The sequence below is a fragment of the Tinamus guttatus genome, unplaced genomic scaffold (assembly GCF_059628265.1).
Source record: "Tinamus guttatus ecotype Peru unplaced genomic scaffold, ASM5962826v1 Tinamus_guttatus_pri_ptg001023l, whole genome shotgun sequence".
In the NCBI taxonomy this organism is placed as follows: domain Eukaryota; kingdom Metazoa; phylum Chordata; class Aves; order Tinamiformes; family Tinamidae; genus Tinamus; species Tinamus guttatus.
In genome coordinates, this window is record NW_028289557.1 from 21,232 (window position 1) to 46,236 (window position 25,005).

General features: G+C 36.6%; 1 protein-coding gene across 1 annotated transcript in view; it reads left to right on the forward strand.

Annotated features, from left to right (window-relative positions):
• LOC148590901 (tetratricopeptide repeat protein 39B-like) overlaps positions 1-23,380 on the forward strand; it is a gene marked incomplete at its 3' end in the record, with an annotated part of 42,346 nt that extends 18,966 nt beyond the window's left edge. Inside the window, exons 2-5 of the mRNA XM_088538350.1 lie at positions 311-345; positions 20,284-20,388; positions 21,470-21,601; positions 23,304-23,380. Of these exons, the coding sequence (XP_088394476.1) occupies positions 311-345; positions 20,284-20,388; positions 21,470-21,601; positions 23,304-23,380 (349 nt within the window). The remainder of the gene's footprint in view (positions 1-310; positions 346-20,283; positions 20,389-21,469; positions 21,602-23,303) is intronic.
• Positions 23,381-25,005: the final 1,625 nt, after the last annotated feature.

A 25,005-nucleotide genomic window follows, 5' to 3' on the forward strand; every position in this document is an offset into this window, starting at 1 on the left:
ATGCGCGGAGTACGGATGCATATACTCTGTTTCTGTTTGCGATTTGCAGGGTGAGAGTCCAAAGAGGAAGTGGCCTTTTGTTTAAATTGAGCTAAATTCTGTAGGCCTGTAGGGAGTGGATCAGCTGGAGAACAGAATTGCTAGGCTGGAAGCTGAAAGTGCAAGGGCGAAAAAAAAAAACAGTAGATTATGAATATTATGATTGTTGATGTAGAATAAATATTATCTAATCGTGTGGTTTTCTGCCATGTTACAAAAAGAGTTATAAAATGCAATTTTTGTTTATTGAAATATTTTTCTCTTTTTGCAGGAAAATTTTGAAGATGCCTTTGAAAACATCCCTGTGTAAGTAAAATTTTCTAAAATTTTGCTGTTTTAATAAAATTACTTTTAGAGTAGTAAATTATTGTATATACACTTCTAAAGGGAAGCAGAGCTTTATATATATTGTTCACATCACTTGGCAAAACAGTTAAGAACCCAAAGTTGGGAAAGTGTAATTAGGTTGATGGATATGTGATAAAGTGCTTGTCAACAAATACAGTAGTTAAAGAATCAGAAAATAACAACTTTACAGGCATTTTGTTAAGTTACATACTGACAGCTTTAGGTCAATGTGGTAAAAGTGATTGCTAAGCATTATGAAGAACTTCTTGTTGACAAGAGGGACCATGAAAGTAAGGCTTTCAGAGCTGTCACTTTTTAATGCAGATATTGCATTTCTTTTTAAAATGCAGATATTTGCTTCCTTATGGAGTAAGATGGAGTAGAGTCATGACCTTCTCTGGCATGAGTTTTCATGCCAGTAGCACCTTGCTTAAATATGTTCAGTAGCACCTTATTTAAATAGTGATAGGAACAGCTGCTATCGTTCACAAGTGGGTTTAGTCTTTCTGTGGGATTTGCTTGCCTTTTTATGCAAGGAAACATACCAGAAGGGAAACTTCTAGTGGTACCTTGAGATTGCTAAAAGTTTTCTAGAGCTAGGGATTGTAGTCTTGGGCTGAAGTTAACTGTGTAAATTTCCATGGCATTTTTAGTTTGGAGATTTAGCAGACCTTTCTATTTGAATAGTAGCAATAGTAGTAAGTTCTGCTCTCAGTATAAAAATGTAGATGAAATACTAAACATATACCTTCTGGAGAGTAAGAAGGAGAGATCTCACGTACCCTAGTGTTTAAAAATTTTTTGATGTTAATGATTAATATCCTTCCTCTGACTCGTGAACAGTTGCTGTGCGATCAGATGATTTCTCCCTCCGTCTGCTTCCCTTGTGTGTGTGTTTCTGCTGGTGGAGGAGGGGAAAGAAAGTGATTCTATTTTTAATATTTGCTTTATGAGGATATTTATTTAACACTCCTTTTGCAGAAGCCTTGCTTGTTTTTATCCATATCTGAGGCGGGCATGCCTTTTTTTACTGCAGCCATTTGGAGCACCTAAATATCTTTCCTTGCTCCCCACTCTCATGCAGGAGCCCTTCCAAGTGGTATAGAGGTTAGACTGATAACAGTTTCTTGTTGCTGTTGTCATTTCTGTTTGTAATAACTGTCGTGTAGAAGAGTAAATCCTCTTGCTTTCCTGTGGGACAAGGCAGAATGTGTCATGGGACAGCGATATTTCCTTGTTTAAGGCCTCTGGTTAAGCAGGAGTTGTTAGCAATGTGACTCTCCTTTGCTGGCCAAAAGTAGCATGCCTTCTCTATTACAGTGCTGACTGATTCTGTTATAGGCATAATCTAAAATTGACTTGCCGTTTGTTCAGGTTTCACTACCTTTAGTTAAATCTGCTTCAGTAAGGTATGATGACCTGCAGTTTTTTCAGCGTAGTGTTGAGAGATCACAGAATAAATCTTATATTTTATTTCAGTATTTCCTGTAGAAAACAAATGCAGCAATTAGTGTATCAAGTACTGTCTCAGTTTATGTAAATGCAACATCAAAAAAAAAATCTGATTACATAGAGTCTTTGTAATTACCATTCCTGTGGGTTCTGAGAATGCTCTGCAAGACTTGGGATGATGGTCATCTGTTAAAATTGGCTGAACTAAATAAAATAAAACTTGTACAGATGGAAAAGGCAATAGCTGTCTGCCTGTGGAAGTCTAAAACACTGATGTATCACAAGGCGTGCATTATGCAATAAAACTCTTTGAGTCTGTCTTCAAATTTACTCCACCAACCAAGAAACAGATTATAAAACAATAGCTTTAATGTTCAAATAATGTAGACATTAGTCTGTGTTTAATGGTATAATAAATTTTCAGACTCATAAATGACTCCCTGTTTGCTCCTTGGGCTTGCCTGGGAATACATTCTCAAATTGGACAAGTGTCCAAATAAGTATTGCAGCAGAGTCAATGCTTTAATACTGGCTGATCCAAGTGAAAGGAGTAGTAGGCCTCTTAAGCACAGTAGTGCACGTGTATAGGTTTAAAAGTATATGAGGTTCTCAGCATCAGACAAACCATGACTTCAAGCTCTAAATACTTTCATGTTTTAAGTGTATCTTTAGCTTTTTTTGTAACATGAATATAGCTGCTGGTAGTATCCAAGGAAAATAATATTTCAAATTTTTTATGCTCCAATTTTTATGCTCCAAAAGTCTTTACAATTGTTCTAACATGCGAGATATTTGAGCTTAAAATTGCTAATGTGTAGTTTTTTATTGTTTATTTCTTTTTTTCACCCTTTGGAAGAAAAATTTAAATATCCTTACCTAGTATTTCTTTTCATTTATTTGAACTTTGTCTTATTCCATGTAGATTTTCTGCTGGCAGTCTACATAAAGGAGATATTAGGGATATGTACCTGAAAAGTTCCATTCTTCCAAACTGTTAACATTTCTTAAAAATTGTTATTTAATTCTTGTCATATTAATGAAAAATGGGACTAGGAGTCTTGCTATACCATTGAACTATAGAAGTGCATAGTATAGAAGAGTCTTTGTCCCTTCCATGCAGTATTACTGTCCTGGAGTAGCCTTCAGAAATATTTCCAGAAAATAAGGTTGTTGTAGATGGTTTTGATTAGTCAATAACATAAAAGATCTGTAAGCTCTGAACTGCCCTGAATGGAAGAAGAAAAAAGACGGGTGAAATTTTGCCAGATTCTGAAAAATCTGTAGTGACTTACCATGCTATTTTCCTCATGTAGAATTAAGTGTTTTATGGACGAATGCATGTGGTAAGCTTTGAGTATTTGAGGTAATTTTTCCTGGGTGCCATATAGAGGATCAAGAAGTGTCATAGGCACTAAAGTAAATGAGCTTAATTTCAAAGAGATTACTATGAAGCCCTGCCTTGCCACATCAAAATATCTCCAGCTGTTCTTCATGTACTTCATGTGCCCTCATGAGCTGCTTAGCCCTCTGCTCTCTGACCTGCCTGCATCTTTCATCTTCTTGGATGGTCAATGACTAGTTTGGTGGTCAGTAGGACAGGAGAACAGACAGTTAGCTCTCATACTTGAGTCTTTCCCTCAGTATTTACCCATTCAGATCTTTCTTAGCTATCTATATTTTAATAATCTTTTGGATCCGCTGCTTCTCTGTCAAATTTTGCTTGGGGACACATGACTGGACAGTTGGCTTCACTTCATGTGTTGTTTACTTTAGAAATGAGATTCATATAGAAGCTGTTCAGTCTGAGTGCTCAAGCAATAAAACTGGGACAGTCTGGGATGGAAAATTTCTGTTGATAACTTGCTCTGTTTTGACAGTTAGCTACTTTGCAGTTCTGGAGATTATATAAAAATGTGTTTTCTTTTATATCTGGACTGGATTCTTTCCTTGATTAGGTTCTCCCCTTTCTCAAGGAGAGATCTATTGCTCTGTTTAACCAAAAGTGCCTAAGGCACTGGAAAAACTTTCAGCACCTTGGGACTAATCAACTGGGGATTTTCTGTGAAAGTCTTTCATATTGTTTCCTTGGAATTGGCTTTAGTTTTTAAATGATACTGTTAATAGTTTGCCTCAGGGAAATTTTTCCCAAATCTAGTGGCATATCAATTATTCTTCACTGTTTTCTGTCAACACTTACTGGAAGTTTTTTTTTCCCCCCCCTTTTTTTTTTTCTTTTGCTTTTTTATTTTTCTTTTTTCCTCAATAAAGCCTTTCTTTGAAACTTTAGTAAATAGATTTTTTTTTCCTTAATCATATAAAGTTGCACTGTTTGAGCTCTGTGATTATTTTTATTTTTTGTTTTTTTTTGAGTAGCTGGATGTAGTTTGAACCTAGTTGAACTGAAATGAACCTCTTTTTTATGCTGGACTGTATGTGTCTGCAAAGACCCTTTATGTTAACTTATATAAGTTAAGAGCTCATTAAATAAACAACTTGATTGTAATTTTAGAAAACTGTAAAGGAAGGACTAGGATCTGGATACTTGTGGTATTTCATAGCTTTCCTACCTACATTTTTATATATATCCATAAAATAACACTCCTGAATATTGCTTCACTAATTTAATAGCAAATGATCCTGCTACTCCAATTTCTTTCTATCTGTCTTTCTCCCCTAAATATAATTTCTTAACTCTAAATGCTGGGTTGTGTAGGTTAGATGCTAAAAGGGCAAGGAGTTCTCTTAAGAGGGTAAAATCCTTCTCTAAGTCTCTAGTCTTGGCTGTCATATCTGAGGACAAGTCCAGGAGGAAATCAGTCTTTGCTCCGATTGTCTAAATGGATTATTTATCTACACTCTTTTGTGGTCTTTTACAAGTGTCGGCTACTGCAGGGATGAAGGGCATACTCCTTCCCTCTGGAGCAATTTTGCAATGGGCCCAAACACTTGTATAAAAATAAGGAATGACCATTAACTGGAAGTCACACGGTAAATGCAATTCTTTACATTTATTGGCCTTAAAGTCAAAGAGAGACTCTTAAAATAAGTTAGTCTGCCTTTTTGTTTAATGAGAGTGGTAGCTTTTCACCTAAAACTTCTCTGCTAAATATATTTACTAGGTTTTATTTACTAAGGTTGGCTGTGATACTGGATATAGCATAAAGTCTGGATTTCTGGATATAGCAGTCTGACAAAGAGGGTGTGTGGGATACGTGTGAAACTAGATCTGCCATTCTGTGGCTGTTAACAGCCACCAATTTACAACATAATTCAGAGCTACTGTAAAAGGAAACGGTTGACTTGAGATAAACCCCAGCACTTTTCTAAATTAAATGCTCTGTCAATAATTGAATTTTGTGATGTTAAACTCTTTTTAAACAATATTTTCCTCTTTTCACTCTAGTGTCAGCTTTGTGATTTTTGGCAATTTTAGAGTGTAATTTGAAAGTAATCACCTGCCAATAATCTACAGATTCAAAAGAGTGAAGAATCAAACAAGTCTGTGACTTTATTTTTCTTCTAAAAGAGCTTCATCGGTGTATGAACTTTACCATGGAAAATCTATCAACTTCAATTTTAATTTTACTAACCAAAAAATCCTCAACTCCTCTACTTTTTTTGTTATCCTTTTTTTTTTTTTTTTACTCTTAGAAGATTTAGATTTCCTAATGTTTGAATTGTTGATAGTTTTTAATTGTTGCCATTTAATTGTTGCCAAATCTTGCCTAAGCCAAGTGTTACCTAAGCCAAGTGTGCATTATCATTATGTGTTCTTCTTTTTCCATATTCTCCTGTGAAGCAATCCTTTTGTTAGGGACTGATGTGAATGATATATATGTGCATATGTGTATTATAAATATATATGTATATATATGTATTTTATATATATGCGTACACATACACATTATATATGTTCTCTCATTTTATGTATTGCTTAGAATTTCATCTGTTCATCACATAGGATCAAGTTACCATTAAATTATCATCCACCTGATTTTCCACAGTATTGGTTGGTGTGCAAGATTGACCCTTCACTTAGAGGCGAGGTGATACTTTCAATTACCCTGCCTTTGTCTCAGAATTCAAAGGTAAAAAACATGCAAATAAATTATAGTAACATTTTAAGTAACTGTGTCATAACAGTCTTGGATGTTTGCAGAAGATCACTGTAGATTGACTTTAGGAGGAAACAGAGTATAGCCTTCGTAATGAAGATCTAACCCTACAGACAGTTCATTCACAAAGGCAGTCTTCATGTTCGTGCGCTGGTTTTCATAGAGATTTGTTATACCAGACCCCGAGTTGTGGCATTAGTAGAACTTGAATGAAAATGTGACTTTGTTTAAAAATATTTTCTTAAATGTCATAGTGGAAAATCTACAAGGCAGGAAAATGTTTTTGATTAAAAATATAATTCTCGAACTTCTAAATTTATTGATTTTTAGCTGAAAGGGACAGATTTCACTACTATGTTATCGTTCCTATTTTGCGTTTCCTTTTCCTACCGAAAGCTGGATATTGTTAATCCTTTATCCTACCAAAGCAGCTCTGTGTGGTATTACTGGGGTGACAGATTAAGGGCCAGAAGTGTTTAAGGAAGTTAGAGAAGGTTATCCTTGTAATCTCAGAAGTGTAGTTAAGATTTCAGTTATATCTGCACATGTGTGTTTTGTCAATGAGTGGAACTGAACAGCTGAGGAAATGGCCCTAAATTCAAATTTGAATTCAGAGAGCCAGGACCCTCTAAAAACAGCATGTATCTCCATATGCTTGAATTAAAGATGGTGAGAAACAACTTTTGACCATTTAAATGATCAATTTTTAATTTTCCTTTATTATTACAAATAAAGCTGTGATGTGAACAACTAAGACTTCTGTTTGTTGTATTTGAGTAAAGGTGTTCAGACCTCTCTACAGTTTCTTGCGTTGGTGTCTTCTGGTGAATTTGAACTGTGCGCTTCTGTATGTGTCAATGGCTTCTTCAAAGGGGGAATGCAAACTGGGCAGGCCGACGTAGTTCTCTGCCTTTTGCTACTGTCTTGCAAGTCTTAAAGGCTAGAGCATGGAAAAATACCACTTCCTGTTTTCCTGTGATCCAGTGTAGGGTAAAAGGAGGAAGAGACCTCTTACTGTTACCTTTCAGAGTCTATTACTGTGCTCATGTCTGGTGTGATCTACCTAGCACATGTGCATTATTTTTTTTTTCTAAGTGTATTGAGGAAGTCAATATTTATTCTATGCTTTAAAGAGTTCATAGTATTTTTTGCAGTCAGGCAGCTCAAGAATAACATTCTCTGAATATTTTCAGAGACTTTTAAAGGGTATAGGCTTCTAGCATAGCGAACTCTGAAATAATAGACCTTTGCTGAGGTTTTCCTTCTTAACATTTTTCTGTCCTAATATTTTTTCTTGGATTAAAGGACATGAATGGGTACTTCTTTTTTTTTTTTTTTTAAGCTTGTGGTTATGTAGTCAGCTTGTCATCTCCCATGCTCCTCAGTTAGGTTTTTGTAGTTTGATACTTACGAAAAGGTCACCTGTAAGTCATGAAAAAAGATGGAAAAAAAAATTAGTTATGTAACTTGCAAGGAATTGGAAAGCAAACTCCTTCCTAGAATAGAAAGTTTGGAAACTCCAGTCTGCCGCATTCTTTATTTTAAACTATCAAACAGACCTCTCTGGTCTTTAGTAATGTCTTTTTTTTTCTCTCTCTCTTTCCTCCCATCCCCAAATGAATACAAATTGTCTCATAAAGTTTTTGAGAAACAATGTGCCTGGAAGATGGCTTGGGGCTCTGTGTGTTTTTGTTAAGGGAGTTCAAAGAAAATCTTTGAACGTTTCTTTTATTGATACCAGCAGAAAGTTTGTTATATCAAGTTTTGCAGTACCTCAGCTTTTAGAGGCGTGTTTTTTCTGATACCTCAAATATTCTGCCTATATGCAACCTACGCTGAGTGTAAACTGAGTAGGTTTGTATGTGTGTGCTTAACAGCAATTCAAACCTCAGTTATCTTTCATGTGTGGATTAGATGAGAGAAATCTTGGTAATTCCCCGCACCAAACCATGTTGAGGGGATTAGTGACAAAGCACACAGATATTGCTTCCATGTCATGTTTTAGAGACCTCAGATACCTCTGAGCAACTTGGTCTTTTAGCACTGTCAAACACAATTTAAGGAAGAAGATAGACATTTTTGATTTTAAAGTTGTCGTTATCGGTGAGGTATGCCTGTGAAGTTACCTAGCTCATCTGAGTTTTGTCGGCAGTTCAAAGAATGATATAAGACCTTAGGATGCCGTTGTTAGACAAAAAGGTAAAATATCTGTGTATGAGTGTAAAGACAGACAAGCTTTATTCGAAGAGCTGTGAGTACTGTTTACCATGTTCCAGCTGTTCCCATCCCCTGTTTCATCCTTCCAAATATCACATATTGCCAAGTAAATCTTTGAGATATCTTTGGAGATCTTCCAAACCCACCTGGTGTGACCCTGTGCCACATGCTCTACCAGTCTCTGCTGGAGCAGAGGGGTTGGACTAGATGATCTCGAGAGGCCCTTTCCAACCTCAGTCACTCTGTGAATCTGTGATTTTCCTTGAAACTCTGAACTGTTTCACTTCCTTATGCTCCAAACTCTCCAATATCGGACTTATTTTAAATAGATTTGCATGGAAGTTTCAGATGGCTGAGTCCGTGGCTAACCATCCATAATGTACAATTGCTTTAAAGAAATTTGTGTCACCAGAAACAGAACGCAGTTTGTAGCCCCTGCTGTTGCCCTGTATGACCGAGCAAGAGAGAGCAATGGTTCTGCATTGTCTCATGCAGGTTCCTAGAGTAACAGAGGAGCAAAAACTGAGGTGGCCGCAGTTGTAGCTGCTTGGAGATCCTGAGTGGCTATGTGAAAAACCACTTTAGTGCCTGGTGGTTCAGTTAGGCCAGCAGTGACCAGCTGCATCTTGTGGGTCCGTTATGGGTTTGTTCATGATGCTGGTGGGACCACAGAGCTATGCATTAAAACTGTAATGCAGTTGGCAGGTTTGACCTCGCCCAGCTAAGAAGCCTGTTTTTATATCTATTACCTGCTTGAGAAAATACTACTACTTTGATATGTTACTGAAATCCTAGAAGTCAGAAATACTGTGTTTGTTATTTAACCTTTTATTCCTCTGGCTGTTTTTGGAAATTCCGTGCAACTCTTTCCTAGTAGATGATGTTCTTGCTTATGTTTTGAACAGCAAATTGTTTAAATGGATTGGTTTAAAATATTGCTGCTTTTACTGCTTGGCATACAACCAAAATGAATAGCTAATAGTGCAAAGTTGTTGTTTCTTGCATTGTGTTTTAAAGGCTTTGCTGCAAGAAGCCCACTGAGGTGCTTAAGTGGATGTTGAGACTATTCTGAAGGTTTGTCTGTGTCCTTACAGCTAGGTATAGAGAGGAAAGTAAGGATCTGGTGTGCATTGTGGTTGAGGTTTACTGCCTAAAAGTGGGAGATCAAGTTTTGTTGCTACTCTTTAAGCAGCTGCTTGTCACAAAAGAAACAAAGAATTTCACATCTTCTCTTGAAAAACAGAATAAGAGAAATGAGGGTGTCTGAAGGATTCTGCTTGCTCCTTTCTCACTATATATGCAATAACTAATAAGTAGACCATTCCCTGAAGTTTAACCATATCATAAATATGATGTTTTTTTCTCACATTAGTTGAAACTGTTTTTGATTATAGCATAATAGGTCATCTCATGTTTCCTTTGAGGCATTTTTGTGCCTCAAAGCTCAGTTCAAGAGAGTAAATGTTATTAGGAGTATCGTTAGCCCAGATGGTATGACTTTAAACACTTCCAGAAGTTATGTGGAGGAAGTAATTTTATTTTGTACCGCACAACTTTCACATGATCTTCTGTTTAGATAAGTCCAAGCTATTCCTATTTCAGCTGTTTTACTTGTATTTACTACCTCCTCCAGTTTCTGTCGATGTTTGTGAATACTGTTGATATTTGTTGCGAGTCTGTTTGTGCTATTGTCTTATTTTAGCTGAAGAACTTTGTTAAAAAAAAATCTAGATTTGTAGGGGAAAAATGCAAAGGGTTAATAGAAGAATGTTCATGACATCAATTTGTTTTAGAACTGTAAAGCAAAAAAAAAAAAAAAAAAAAAAAGGCACACGAAACCTGTTAATTTTGATCAAACTACTGTTTGCTACCCAGGTTTGTATGTATTTGATCCTGTTTTTACTGCAGTTGCATTAGTATACTTCTCTCTGTCTGCTGGCTTGAGAGGGGAAAAAAAAAAAAAAAAGAGAGAGAAAGAAAAGGCATTTTTTAGGAAATACTGAGGTAACCCCCTTTTTGCCTTTAGATACGTATACTTTGCATTTCCACTGTCTCCATTTTCTCCTTGCAGTTAGGCAGTGATGGATTAGAATTAGGCTGCAGCACGGATTGGGAAAAGCTCCCAGCATCCTCTTCCTGCAGAGGCATCAGCTTCCAGCGTTGGCTGAGGCTGCTGCCACTCGAATTGACATTTCTTTTTAAATTCAGCCATGGAGAGCTCCTGCGTTGCCAGCTGCTGGCTTGCAAACTTTTGTCTTTTTTTTCTTTTTGCTTCATAACTAATTAATTAAACCTCATGGGTATTGAGAAGTAAAATAGAGAATCGGTTCTCTCTATGCTTTTTTTCCTTTTTTTTTTCTTTGTGTGTATGTGTGTCTGTGTGGTGGAAAACAGAGTGAAAGAAGCAGCAATTATTTTTACATAAGGACTGTACTTACTCACCTGAAGTTAATTGATTTAACCCTGTAAGTATATTATCTCTGCCTTCTACTCCTTGAAATCATGACTGTGCTAGTCAAATTTATTGGGGTTTATCTGAGCAAATTTACTTTGGCAGGTATGCTGTACATTTTAAAAATATTTTGTAGTTTAGAGTTTCTTCAAGAGGGAGTGCAATGGTGTGTTTGGGATGAGTTTATGAAATAATTGTTTTTCCTCTGTACTTTGCGGCGATGAACAAAGCTCTGAGCAAGCAGCAGATTTCCTGCTGATGTCAGTGCTTAATCGGTGAGGATGCTGTAGGTTGTAGAATACTGCAAGGTGTGTATTTTGGGATGCTGCTCTTCAAAATGCGGTGGGTTAGGGACAGTATCAGACTTGGTCATTTTCTGCATTATACAGTACATCTTCCTGTCCTGCTTGCTTTTACAGTTTGAGGTTATATAATTGTTTAATTTAAATATAAATAATTTACTTCATGGCATGCGGTTTTGTGGGGTTTTTTTAAGTACTAAGTGCTAAAGATAATACTATGTGTTTTAGAGATTTTAGTAAGCTAAGATCTGTGATATTAACTGTAAATTTGCTATGTAATAAATTCCAATGAATTATTTTGAAGTTAGGAAGAATGGTCTTATTAGTAGGACTGGCATGTCCTAATTGTGTGTTTGGATCTGAGCCAATATTTGTGTGACGCAGTGCTAGTCCCATAAACATCTGTCCTGGTCTGGTGTCCTACTTGCTGAATGATTTATTTCTTTTTTTTTCCCTAGTGAGATATGTGGATTTTTTATGCATTTTGTATAAAACTCTCAACAAGATGTCATTATTTATATGTGACAGTTGCTTTCAAGAGGAATTTTTTTCAACCCTTTTTTTGTGTCAGTGTGGACCAACTCTTTATGGGAAATGTTGGACTTGGTATGTGTGAATCCAAATTTATCTGTACAAACACAGGGCACTAAGTTTGGGCTATATCACTCTTGGAAATACTTGAATGTTCATTTTGGCTACTAAATAGTTACTGTGTTGACCTCATCTGGATTAGGTGATACAAACTATTACTCTCAGGGTTATGCAAACATGATAAATTGAGTCTAACTGCAAAGATCTCATGTTAAAACATATGTCTAAAATACTGTGTAATCACTGAGTTTAGTAATATATCTGATAACACAAAGCAGTGCAGAAGGCTGACTGTAACATCAGCAGAGCCTGCGTTTGGGCAGCATTTTCATCAGTGCAGCGACAGAAAGCAGGTTTTCCACTGCTTGCAGGCCAGCCCTGTTTGTGCTTTGTTGTTTTCTCCCCTCTGTGCAATCGTGGTCAGTTATAAGTAGCAGTGTTTAGGGTTGCATTTACTCAGCAAGGTGTGCTGAATGCTGCTGCAGGCTGATCACCTCGAGCAGGATTGTTTCACAAGCCTTCTGATGGCCGTGCCCTGCAGGTAAATTGCATGTGCCTGTTCACGTCAGTAAGCAGTAGTGCGGGGTCCTATTTGCTCTCACGGCGTGGCTGATTCCTTGTGGGAAACGTGCATCTTTGGTCGCTGTGCGTGTGCAGCACGGTTTGTTACTGGACTTAGGAACGTAAAGAGCTTGGCTGCAGGGCTGTTCCCAACTTAGCCGTTCCTTTCCCCGCTTCTTTAAGTAGTGCAAACCCACGACTCCCTGAATCTCGTTAATGATCATTTTAAATTACCAACTTGTATATCCTTCTCTCTCCTCCTCCTCCTTCTTTTTTTTTTTTTTAATAAAAAAGCCCATTGCCTCTATTTTCAGAGAATTAGCATGTGGTGTTGAGAATGGTGGCCGCCAGTCAGCCTGAAAGATGAGTTTGCTCTTGCCATTTCATTTAGCATATGGGATTCAAGCACGTGACAATCTGCTGTGCCTTGGTTGTCTTCCTTTTGTGCTTATTTGATTGCTTAGTTTTATCCACTGAGAAGTAATAATATAGGAAGATACAGCCATTTTTATGATGTGCAGGTACTGCCTTGATAGTAAATATCAGGGTAAACTTGTTCCATATTTCTCATTTGAAACACTATAAGGAAGTTGAAGAGTCTGTCTTTCTCACTCAATAAGTTATAATTTTTATAATCTTTATATAAGTTTATATATAAAGTATATATAAATATATATATAATATTATTTAAGTATATATGTATATATGTATAAAGTATATATATATATATATAAGTTGAAACACAGGAAGTTCCATCTCCGTATGAGGAAGAACTTCTTTCCTGTGAGGGTGACAGAGCCCTGGAACAGGCTGCCCAGAGAGGCTGTGGAGTCTCCTTCTCTGGAGATCTTCAAAACCCACCTGGATGCCACCCTGTGCCACGTTTCTGTGTTTTCTGTCCTGTTTCTCTTTTTATTCAGCATGTAAATGTTTGCAAGCAAAAATATTTGATCACTTAGTCACTTGCAGATTTTCATACAACAGGACAATAGATGCTGGCTGCCTTTTATATAGGACAAAAACAGCCTTCCTCCCACCTTTAATTAGAGTTAAGTCTAGGCTCGCTCTAAGAATGTAAAGCAGTATGAGTCTCTTAAGCTGGTGATTTCATTATGCCATTCTGTGCCATTTAAATTAAATGTCATATAAGACTTCAGGGAAAACAAACAAATAAAAATCTTGTTAAAAGTTCCTGAAGGTTCCCAGGCCTCAAGCATTCTTCATAACACTCTTTTCGTAACTCATAGTTGGATAGTTTTGAGGGGAAAGTACAATCTAATCGAATCAAATTCTCTGCTCTTCCACCTGTTCTACTGCATGGATAGGATATTGCTATCTGCTGTCCACAGGAACCAAGCAAAAGTTAGTGCCTGTAAGTCCTGGGTGCAAGCCACGCTCGGCCTCTGTTTGTTGTTGCATTGGATTTTAAATACACTATTCAAGGAACTCCAGATTGAGAAAAAAGTTATTGTTTCTGGATTATGTAACATAAATGTGTTACTTCCATGGTTCCAAAATACCGAGTTGTGTAGACTAATAAGGTTTAAACTAATTTACTATTGATAGTTTTGTAGGATTTTTTTTGCGTTTGATTTTTTCCTTAAACATGGTTATCGTTCAATGGATCCTAGCATGGTTCTGTTTGTTATTTCTGCCTGTTTGCAAAACTGGGTAAAACATTGCAGAGTTTTGCTGCCAGTTGAGCAGTCCTTAATGAATGCTCAGCACGCAAAGCTGAGCGTGCCTTAGTGAAGCTGTGAAAATGTGAAGATATTATACTTTCAAGCAAATTATTTCATTAACTTTGTCCTATATCGGCATGAAGTTTTTATAATGTGTCCTGTGAGCTGATAACAGTTCTATTGAATCTGTGCAGTATATTTACATATATCTGTACATATATTTAAAATACAGGTTTCTTTAAACAAGAGATGTGTGCAGTGTGAATGTAGAATTTGCAGTGGAAATAAAGCATGACTTGTGTTTATTGCACAGGTAAAAAACGTGTTCTGACTATGCTTATCAGATAGCTGCAGTCTATAAATATTCTTCACTAACGATGACTGTAATCTAGGATAGGAAGCAATTTATGTTAACTGGAGATCATTTGATAATTTGCAGACATATATCTTAAGCTATTTCTGTTGGTCGATTATGGCATTGCCTTGTGAGTTGCAGTCTGGATTTCAAATTAAATTTTAAGAGAATTTCCGAAAGTCTTCTGTTTATCTGACATGAGCTTTTGCTCACGTGATCTTGAATCATTCCTTGCTGTTTTTTAAATCAACTTTTGTATTAGTAGGTTTTTTTTTCATAATTACAAAGTGGTTGGCAATGTGAAGTGTTCATATCTCTTTAATCTGAATGACTTAACATACTCTAATTTTGGTTAGTGCAAAAAATGTATAAATATGAGATTTCACCTTTTTTTTTTTTTTTTTGAGTTGCTTTCCAAATGGAAAGAGTGTAGTTGCCTAGTGCTAGCATGCACAGATGTAAAAAGAAGTTCCAGGAAGTTGGAAATGTTACAATGTTTGGAAAATGTGCGGGGTTGTTTTGTTTTGTATCTGACACCCAATAGTTTTGTTGTTCCCATTGAATATTTTCTTGATAAACATTCTAAATGTATCTTAGTAGGAATGATAGAATCATAAGCATACTTATTTCTGGTGATTGTTACTGTTATTAAGAGGAAGCCTTTTGCCACTTGTATAGATTTAATATGAAATGCTAAATATTTTTCTTTTTGCCAACTAATAATAAGGTGTTTACTTTTTACATTCTCTGATTCTGTTGATCCAGTCTTTGGAAGGACTGGAAGTTTGGAAGTATGAACAGTTGTTACAATCTGTAGTCTTAGGAGATAGCCAAAATAAATATCTGGCCAGATTATTTTGGGATTTGGATTTTAAAGCCAAGATGTGCAAAATATAAACTATGTTGGGACTTTTCTGAACTGTTTTAAAACGTACAGGCTGTTGAATTTGTAGTGTTGGGAGGTACAGGTATTCTGTGGCTCTCTTAAAGGGCTTTCTTGGTTTAAGGTTTCATTTTTGCAAAAAAGAATGGGGAGAAATGTGTGGTAGAATTGGGTGACAAGTAGGCTTGTACTTAACGATATTCTGTCTGATGCTGATATACTAAATGACTACTGACACTTCCCTCTTTCTCATCAAGGAAAAGCCAAATCTATCCAGAAAAGTGAATCCAAAGTCTAAGAGGTGAAGCAAACTTAATTAAAAGCAGTAACCAGAAGTTGCGCTTGATCCAGTTGAAATTATAATGAAAGTGGATATTTGTTTTGTAATCTCACTGTTACTGCTCTGTTTTCCCTATAAAAGTTTGGTATTGTGAGATGAAATTCAGAAACTGTTGCACAGAATGTGTAGTAGAGGAAATCTGAAAGGAAATACATGGACGCACTCCAATATACTTCCTGCACTGAATAGCTTCAATTATCAGCTAGCTTGTGAGGATAATCTACACAGGCTTTCATGCCAAAATGATTTAGGACTTGGTGAAGAGAGGGGGGAAAAAAGAGACATTACGAGGAGTTGTAGTTAAGGAGTTTCCAAGCTCTTGGTTTAAATAAACCCACTGTATGTTTGCATACACACTGGAAAGTTTTCTGAATAAGAAGTTAATGAAGTATATTTCTACAATGGAGTTTCTTTGTAAAAAGTGGGTGTCTAGAGAAGAGCTTCAGCAGCATTAGTTAGTGCAGTGCAGTGGTGAGTTTCACCTCACTGTTGTATTCCAGGGCACTTTAGGATATAAAGACCAGCACACAAGTAATGACAGAGGGTATTTATCTTTTTATTTGTATATTTATTTTATTTGCCTGCAACAGCAAAAAGGATGCCTTATCTGAAGGATTTAAACTTATTGCTAGGGTATGTATAATTTATATGCAGACCCAAATAAAGTTATTTTTAGTAACTTTTCTGAAGTATCAAGGGGAAAAATACAAACAAACGAAAACACAGCCAAAGAAATAAAAGAACCCAAGAAGGTAGATGTCTAGCTTAAGGATGTTCAAACAAGAACATAGGTCACTACTAGCAAGAGAGCAGAGAACAGAAATGCTGTAGATGCGCTCTCAGTACCCGTGCACGTTGCAGGCTGGTAAAAGCCATGGCAGGAGCCCTCGTTCCCCATGGCCCTACGTGCTGGGGTGCATTGGGGGTGCTGGCCCCAAACCTTGCTGCGTGGGCTGCCCTGGGGCACGCGGGGAGCGAGGAGGCCGCCCGACGTCCCCTGCATCCAGGCGCCCTGTGGCTGCCGCGGGGACACGGCTCCTGTTGGAAACCTGGACATGGAGGCCGCGTGTAGCACGGAGAGCATTGCCCGCCGTGGAGCGTGTCCACAGCCAGATAATACTCAGGGTGTGAGTGAATGCAAGCTTTCTGAGGTGCCAAATACATGAGGTGCATCTTGGCAGTTACTTTGGAAAGCTGGTTCCTACTTCAGTGCTCAGAACTGGTTTCAGAGGTGACCCAACTGTGGAAACGGTGCACGTGAGAGTCTCTGGATTCAGATGCCTTTTCGTGTGCAGCCTTCAGGACTTACTGCCACGCGGCCGTACGGTCGCCTTCAGCGTGTCCCGCTTGTAGGCTAGCCCAGTTTGCAAAGCAGGACCCTGGAAGCGGGCGGTCCTTCTTTTGCGAGCGGATTGCTTCCTGTTGCACAGGACTCGGGGCACGTGCGCTGGCTGCAGCGGGGATTTTGTGATGTATCGGCCTCCTCCCAGAACGGAGCTTGGCCCTGCTTCGAGGTGGCCACTGTTGGCCTTTCATTTACAGGAAAGGTGCAGGTAGATGGTAAAGGCTTCTGGTTTTAATTTCTTTCCTCCCTCTATTTTCACAATAGAGGAGATTAAGGGTTTGAACAGGAAAGGGTTTGGTAATTCAGTGTGTGAAAGTAAGGGCTGATTTACCCCAGTGATAATGGGAATCTCGCAATCAAGTACCTATGGCAGAAGATAATTTCATTATCTCCTCTGAGGTATTTGATTTCTATAGATCTCTTGAACTCTTATTGTGAACTTTAATGTCCACTAAAGTGGACTTTAGGGGTTACTGTTACAATTGTGCACTTTGTATTAATACGTGGACAACAGCTCCCAATTATGATGTATTTCTAATGATCTTGGTTGCAGGTTTCAGGAAAAGGTTTTAAAGGCTGGAGACTGGAATGCTCTAAAGGCTTAAGTTAGAAACCAAATTAAAAAGGGAGGTCATGGTTAGCTTACTAGCATGGTTAGCTTACTAGCTAACCATGGAAACATTGATTTCCTATTCTGCTATACAAGCCTTGTACAATTCTGGATTTACCTCAATTCCTATTCTGTGCCATAGGAGAAAACATGTCCTTAGCATCAGTGGTTTGAAGAGGAAGTAAATAAAGATTCGAAGCATACCAGTGGTAGTTGTAATAGCTCATAAAATTATGTAGAGTAATTATGCTAGGTAATCTTTTTCTTCCTAATCTCACAACAAAAATAAAACAAAAAATGACAGGGCTATGAATGGGCTTTTTAAAATTAATTTGTAGAATAGACTCGATAATGCTGAGTAGCTTTATAATTACTCAATATAGAAGATGTTGTTATATAGTATGTGTGTTAGCATGCTCCCTTAAACCCCGCAGTAGCTCTGTATGAAGAAATGAGTAGAGCAAACTGTCCAGTTCTGGTCTGGCACAGACAAAATAGATGAAAAGTTTGACACCTCCCACCACTGCCCTAGAGTGTGCAGGAAGTTTAATAAAACAAATCAAAATGCAGAACCAGAGGAAAGATGATCATTAGAGGATATACATGTTTGGTTTTTTTTATTATTATTATTTTTTCCCATCTGATGCAGGCAGCAGAATAAGAGATATAGCATACATTTGTGAAGTCAGGATTATGTTTTGATTCTTACCAAGACCTGTATGTATTTTATATATCGCAGGTTGTTTTCTTAAGCAAATGTGTTGAAAAATTTTGATGTGTTTTCAAAAAGAAAATGTGAATGACAGAATTAATGAACTATCAGAGTTAATTAGATATCTAATAAATGTTGCAAGTTATCAGTTGAAGTTAAGTTTCTAGATGCGTGAAACAATAGAAAGAATTTTTAAAAGATGACAATATGTCACTTTGTCCCTGACTGAATTCCTAACAACCCATTTGTTGCGTATCTGAAATGTTATGAGGAAATTAGAAACATTGCCAAAAGGCCAAAATAGAGATCTGAACATAACTGAAAACTAGAAAGTATCAAGACCTTTAAGAGGTCATGACATTATATGCTCATAGGAAAAAGACTAAGGTAATCAGCCAAGGGAACAACGTCTTGCTTTTCTTCTTTTGACTGTACTGAAGTATTTTGGTAATGTAAGAGAAAGATTTATAAAAGAGAAAAGATAAGTTGTAAAGGTATTAAAATATTTGAATATGGTGTATTCATCTTGTGAATATATAATCAGTATGTGAAATTGCAGTATTATATGATTATTTTCATATTTGATCAGTTGGTCACTGCTGCCTTATTTCATGTTTTTGGGGCTTGCTGTAGTTCTGAAAGCAGCTGATCACCTTAAGTAGCAATGCCAAAAAACCCAAAACATAATTAAATTCCTACATAATTAAATAAATTCCTACATCCTTATATAAATTTTCTTCAAAGCATATCCTGTAACTTGAGACACATTCTTTTCTTTAGAGTGTGTGTGTGTGTAAGCACATTTACATAAATATATACACATATACAAACATATGCATATGTATATGAAAGCATATATGTAAGCATATATATTTTGTGCTTATATACATAAAGGCATATATGAACTGTGCTTGTGTGTGCACCGTCTGTGCTTTTATGTACACACATACACACAAGTGCGTGAACACATAAACATACAAAAAACCAGAAAGACTCTAAGACTGTAAGAAAGATTGTAAAGACTAATGGTTGAAAAAAGGAATTGTGAGATGGACAATTCACAACTTTATAACAGAATGAAGAATTTTCCACTCATTTTGGACTGCTCAAAGATAAAAAATCTCTTAGATGATTTTGGAACTAATAGGTATTTGTCATATTTTGCACAACAGACAGGATTTTTAGGTACTGTCATTGTGTAAGGAATAACAAAACATAGAGCTGGGAACATCATCTAGTCTTATCCCCATTTTCTGCCGCAGAAGGATTATGGAAAGCAGAGACGATGTTTTTAAAGATTCTATGTGTTGGAGAAGTGAGAAAGTTGAGTATTTTGTATAAAAAAGGTATCCAGTTATTTACCTTAGAAATTTTCATCTAGGAGTTTCACCTTCAGATTTGGAATGTCTGTAATCCTCTGTACTTCCTATTATCTCTTAAATTCCTTCTTCAGGATTCATTTCTGGTCAGCACTTAAATACCCTTTTATTGACTTGATCTGTTGCTTACTGTTTTTTAATCTTGCTTGGGTAAAGCCCTTTAGAGTCTAAATTTGTTTTTAACCTGGAGACAGATTGCAGTGATTGAAAGCTCTGGAGCCTCTATCTGTTCATTATGAACACGAATGTTCAGTTCGTTATAGTTTTGTGCACGGAGCAATCTGTGCACTGCATAGTCTATCTTGCACAAAACTCTTTGATGTAACAGTCTTAGATTGCTTTTATTTGAACGAATATGAGTGATTTTGCTTGAAATAGAGTAGGAAGAACAACACAATAATTTAGGCACAGAATAGCCTCTGACAGTACCATTCAGGGGCATAACAGTTTGCAGAGCACCTCGGTGTAGTGTTTTACTTGAACAAAATGTTATTTTGTCATCTTTATGCAAATTAGTTTTGAAAACTGGGTCCGTGCTACATTTGTGGAACGTTGTGAACTGAGAGCTTGAGACAATGGTAAGCGTTTTGTGCATTTGTGTTATATAAGCACCAGTTTTGTCATATGTCCTAATAAGCAAGGAAGACAAAGTCATTTTAATAAGCCAGAGGGCATGCCCATGTAACATGGATAAAGAGTGTGAAATATCTAATTATTTCTTGCAGAGGTAGCCTTTTAAAAACAGTGGAAAAACACTCCGGAAGAGCTTCGATATTACATAAGAAAAAAAGATTGTAGATATGTGGAGGTGGAACTAGTTATGCAGTTTTTTTGTTTGTTTTAATGTTTGCAGATTCACTAATTTATTAATTTTTTTTTTTTTTTTTTTTTTGATCTTAGGGCATCCAAGATGGATCTCAAGTGTGCTTTGGAAGAATGTTCGATGGCACTGAATTTATTTCTAAACAACAAATTCTCTGAAGCCCTGGAGTTGCTTCGTCCGTGGTAAGGCCATGTTATTTGCTGGAATTACTGTAAATAAATAGCATAAAGATCTGGTAGTTAAAAATCAATTCAAGGCTTCTGAAAACTGAAGCTTTTATTTATGCCCTTTCTGAAGTATATCTATACCTTATTGGATTTAAAGAGCAGAGTTCTTTTTCCTAGCACTGTCACAAAAAGCGTTAAGAAAAGGTTAATGAAGTACTTGATTATTACTTTGTTCCAGTTGTAGTCATATCATTCAAGCTGCCTTTTCCAGTTTAAGAGAGGAAAAGCAAGAAGAACAAGACATTATTTAATGCATATTTGATTATGAAATTGGTACGGCCAAACTCTTTTTCACTAGGCAAGAAATAGTAGAAGAAAATTATCAAGTATTTTTAATTTTTTTTCTTTCTTAAACGTGAGCGACAGATGGCAGATTCTGCCTTCTCCTCTCTTGCCTTTGCTTCAAGAAGCAAGAAAGAGTAATAAAGTCTAAGTAAACATATGTAATTCTGAAAGGATCAGTTCTGCTAATGCGCTTTCACATCGTCACAACAATTGATAGACCTGAAAACACACAACAAAAATGGTTTGTTTGCCTGCACTGTCAGATGTTCTGGTTTCCAAATGCAGTCACGGTTACCATTTCACTGCAGCAATGGGTGCAGTCATGTCCTTTTTCTTTTCTTTCTTTTTTTTTTTTTATCTTTTATCTTTTTTTTTTTTTCTGATTGACGGTAACAGAAGTGTCTTCTTACCTCTTGTTTAAACTGAAAACACCAAGAAGAATGTTTAGTTTAGAGTTAAATATACTAAATTAAGTAGATAATACCTGTGCAATATGAGTGGGGATATAATTAAGGGCAATTGTGTGTGTAACCCAGTTTGAATGTTTTCTGGCATTCGCTGCAACAGCAAGTTACCGAGGTAGATATGTAATATCCAGTGGAAGGTGATACTTTCTAGGTTACTTTCGAGTTCATGCTTTTCTTGCATTATTCTTCTGTCTTTTTACAAACAAAAGCAGATATCTCTGAACTTAATTATCTCCTAGTTTTAGTTTTGGCTAAAAAGCAGAAGACTTATCTGTTTGTCTTAGGTCTAAAGATAGTATGTACCATGCCCTTGGGTACAGCACTATTTTAGTTATGCAAGCTGCTATGACCTTCGAACAGCAGGATATACAAATGGGAATTTCTACAATGAAGGAAGCTTTACAAACCTGCCAAAGGTAAGTCTGAGCACTTTGCATTCAAAAGGTGCGTGTTCCATTATATAAGGTTCGTTATTCCATTTGGAAGATAACCTAGCTGTCTGTACAAAATCAGGCTATTGTCAATGCGGTAGTGATTTAAACTTGGAATGGTGAAGTACATCACATTATGTAATTGTTATTTTGTTTATTAATATTGCAGAAACAAAAGACTCCTCAGGTTTTTGTATTTAGATCCTCTAATGATAGTTAAATAGTTACTTGGCCATGTAAGCCATAGGTAAAAATTGCTTGAGCTATTTAAACATGCAACTTTGTTTTCCATGTAAATGAACAGTTTAAAAGTCCTATTTTTAAACTTTCTCCATTACGAAAAGAAGTATAATAAATTGTTTTCAGATACAGAGCAGATAGCCTAGTAGGAACAGGTTTGCACTGAGGTTACCTTTAAAACTGAATCCAACTCTTTGTTGTCAATGTTTATTCTATGGCTAAAGAGCTGTCATTTCCATCAAGAATGGAAAAGGGAAAAAAAAAAAAAAAACAGTGCCCTGCTGTGTTTGCTGAACTTTTACAGAGACTGTCATTCTGAAAGGCCTAAAGGGAAAAGCATTACTATAAGGGAACAGACAGGTGTGGATAGAAGTATTTACTAATGAAAACGCTTGACATGTGTTTTTATTCTTACTTTTGCACTTAAACAGACTTACCGAACATGTTAAGCATTTGGTTTCCAAGGATCACTCAGGTTAGCATGTGCAAACATGCCTGTGCCTGTTTTCTCAGGTGTGCCATCAGCTCAGAGCTCCATCTGAGCTACGTTGTGCCTGAGAAAGAGGCACGTCCTGCCTCTGTGGAAAATAATTGAAGGTTGTTTCAGTAGGACTTTCATCTTCACAGGCTGCAGACTTTCATGCCCAAGTGCTGTGTTCTGCTCGTGTAGAGACCATTAAGATGAAGGCAATCAAATGCTCCGAAGTTTAGAAATGTCAGAACTACATTGCCCTGATGGGTCCCTGATTTGTGCATGTGCTGAAATAAAGCACCAATTTGAAAGATGGGTAATTAAGATCTATTGAAAGAATAATGTGCAACTACTTTGGGGAGTTTGAAATTCCACATTTGGCTTAAAATGCCATTAGTGCTGAAGTATTTACATTTTTTTATGTTGAAACAAGTTCCTTTGTCCTTTTTTTGTAATTCTGAATGTGACACAATGAAATACAAAATTATAAATGCAATTCATAAAAGCTTAAGTGCAGGTAAAGTGACTTTCCATCCCAGAGGTCTCTGGTGGTAAAAGACATTAAGTTGCCTTCACTGTGACTCTTTTTAAAAACTGAGGGGTCATTTATGAAACGTGTTTCACTGCATTGTGTCGACTAACTCCTTAACAGTGTTCCTGCATTTATGCTTAAGACAAGAACTTGGTTGTGGAAAGGGCCATGTATGTTGCTATGTACATAGACTAAATTAAATCTGTGCTTGGAAGTTGAATTAGGATAGGATATGTTTCTGAGCCTGGATTTTATACCTGTGATGACAAATGGATCACTCAAAGAAATGTAGTTTTTAGTAAACCACCACTTGATTGAGGGTATTTACAAGTTGGGTTGCAAATGGTGAAGAATTAGAGCATGTTCAACTCGGTTTAAGTTTTTGCTGAAATTCTGCTTATCCTGTGTGGGTTTTTTTCTTCCATATTTGACAACTGATGTAGGTTCAGGAAAAGAAGCACCGTGGTGGAATCCTTGTCCAATCTAGTTTCTAAACAGCCAGTGGATCAATTAAGTGAAGGTAAGTGGATTGAAATACCATTTAAAAAAAAAAAAAAAAAGTCCTCAAGAACACCAATCCAACATCTGCTAGTATATTATACTGTTCATTTCTTCTAGTTGTCTTGCAACAAAATAGAGATCCTTCTTCTCTCAAAATATTATGACTTCCTCTGAAGTCAGTGTTAGTGCAGAGGAATCACCTTTGTGTTGCTTATAATGATTTTTTTTTTAATTGAAGGTTTAGGCAAGTTTCTTGGGCTCTTGGCATGTATAAATTATGCTCGGAATGCCTTTGGTAACAAACTGAAGAGTGAGGTCTTTTTTTCTCTTTCTGATTCAGGCAGAATTAAGCATTTTTTTTCTAGCCTGACACACACAAAAACTTTAATACAAGCATGTCAAACTCTGTGCCTGTACTGTGCAGAAGTGAATGTGGCAGCATGTGTGCAGTGTAAATTTGCAAGTCACATGTTTAATGTACAGAGTTGCATGAGAACAGAAAGTGTGTCCAGGACTTTGACATGCTCACGGGAAATGGCATCTCCTTACTGTTCTGAAAACAAGAAGGGAGTGTCTGAAGAACTAATTGTTGTGTGCTGGTACTTAAGCATAACATTAATGAAGTTTACAGGAGAACATGTACAAGAAAAGTAGTTTTTCAAAGCTGACTGACATCAACTCAGGCAAGGTCAAGGTTTTTGTCTGAGGAAAAAGTCAAATGAGAGATTATTTTTAACTGACCTCTCAATTACTTCCATTGGTATTTGTTCGTTACGGCTTTATTCAGCAGCAATCAAAACAGGAACTGAAGAATCCTACCTTTTTCTTGGCGGTATTTTATTTGTTCACATAGAAGATACTATTGACCAATAGACTTTGCTGCTATTACATTTCTTTTCTCTCTTGTGTAGAGGAAATGCATGCTGAAATCTGTTATGCTGAATGCTTACTGCAGAAAGCAGCTCTCACCTTTGTACAGGTAAAATGAATTTTCATTTATATCTCTGTGTAACAGTTTATAGGAAGGATGTTAATATTTGTACAAGACTCTCATTCAGACAGTAGTTTTGATACTTTTTTTTTTAAAAAAAGCTTGCTCTGTAGTGATTAAGGTTATCTCATGTTATGCCACACCAAAAAATATTTTTTTTTCTTTTTGTTTTGCTTAACTATAGATCCAGGGATGGTCTCATATGTACAGTCTGTGTATTACTTGTGTCACATCTGAAACTGCCCAGCATGGGGCAATTTAAAAAGATGTTAAATCACTGAGAAATGTCATATCTGAAAGTACCAATTCATTCAAGGATGAAAAGGATGGAATATTTTCCAATGAACAAAATTGCAATTGATGCCCATTTCTCTTTAATGTCACTGTCCATGAACTTCTGAAATTGTGTCAACAAGAGTATAGTTACTTATGGCTATAAACCAATCACACCTTAGATTTTTCTCTGAAATAATCACTCAGTTCACAGAAGCGTCTGCTGTTTCATACTCTGTATGTTTCTTATTTAGCATGTGATTCAGTGACACTAGAATTTGAGAGTTTTCTAATTCAGTCTTAAAAGAAAATTGTTTTTCTCCTTATTTTGTTTATACTTGTGCGTGCTTTGAGTGCTTAAAGAATTTACCTTAGGAAGT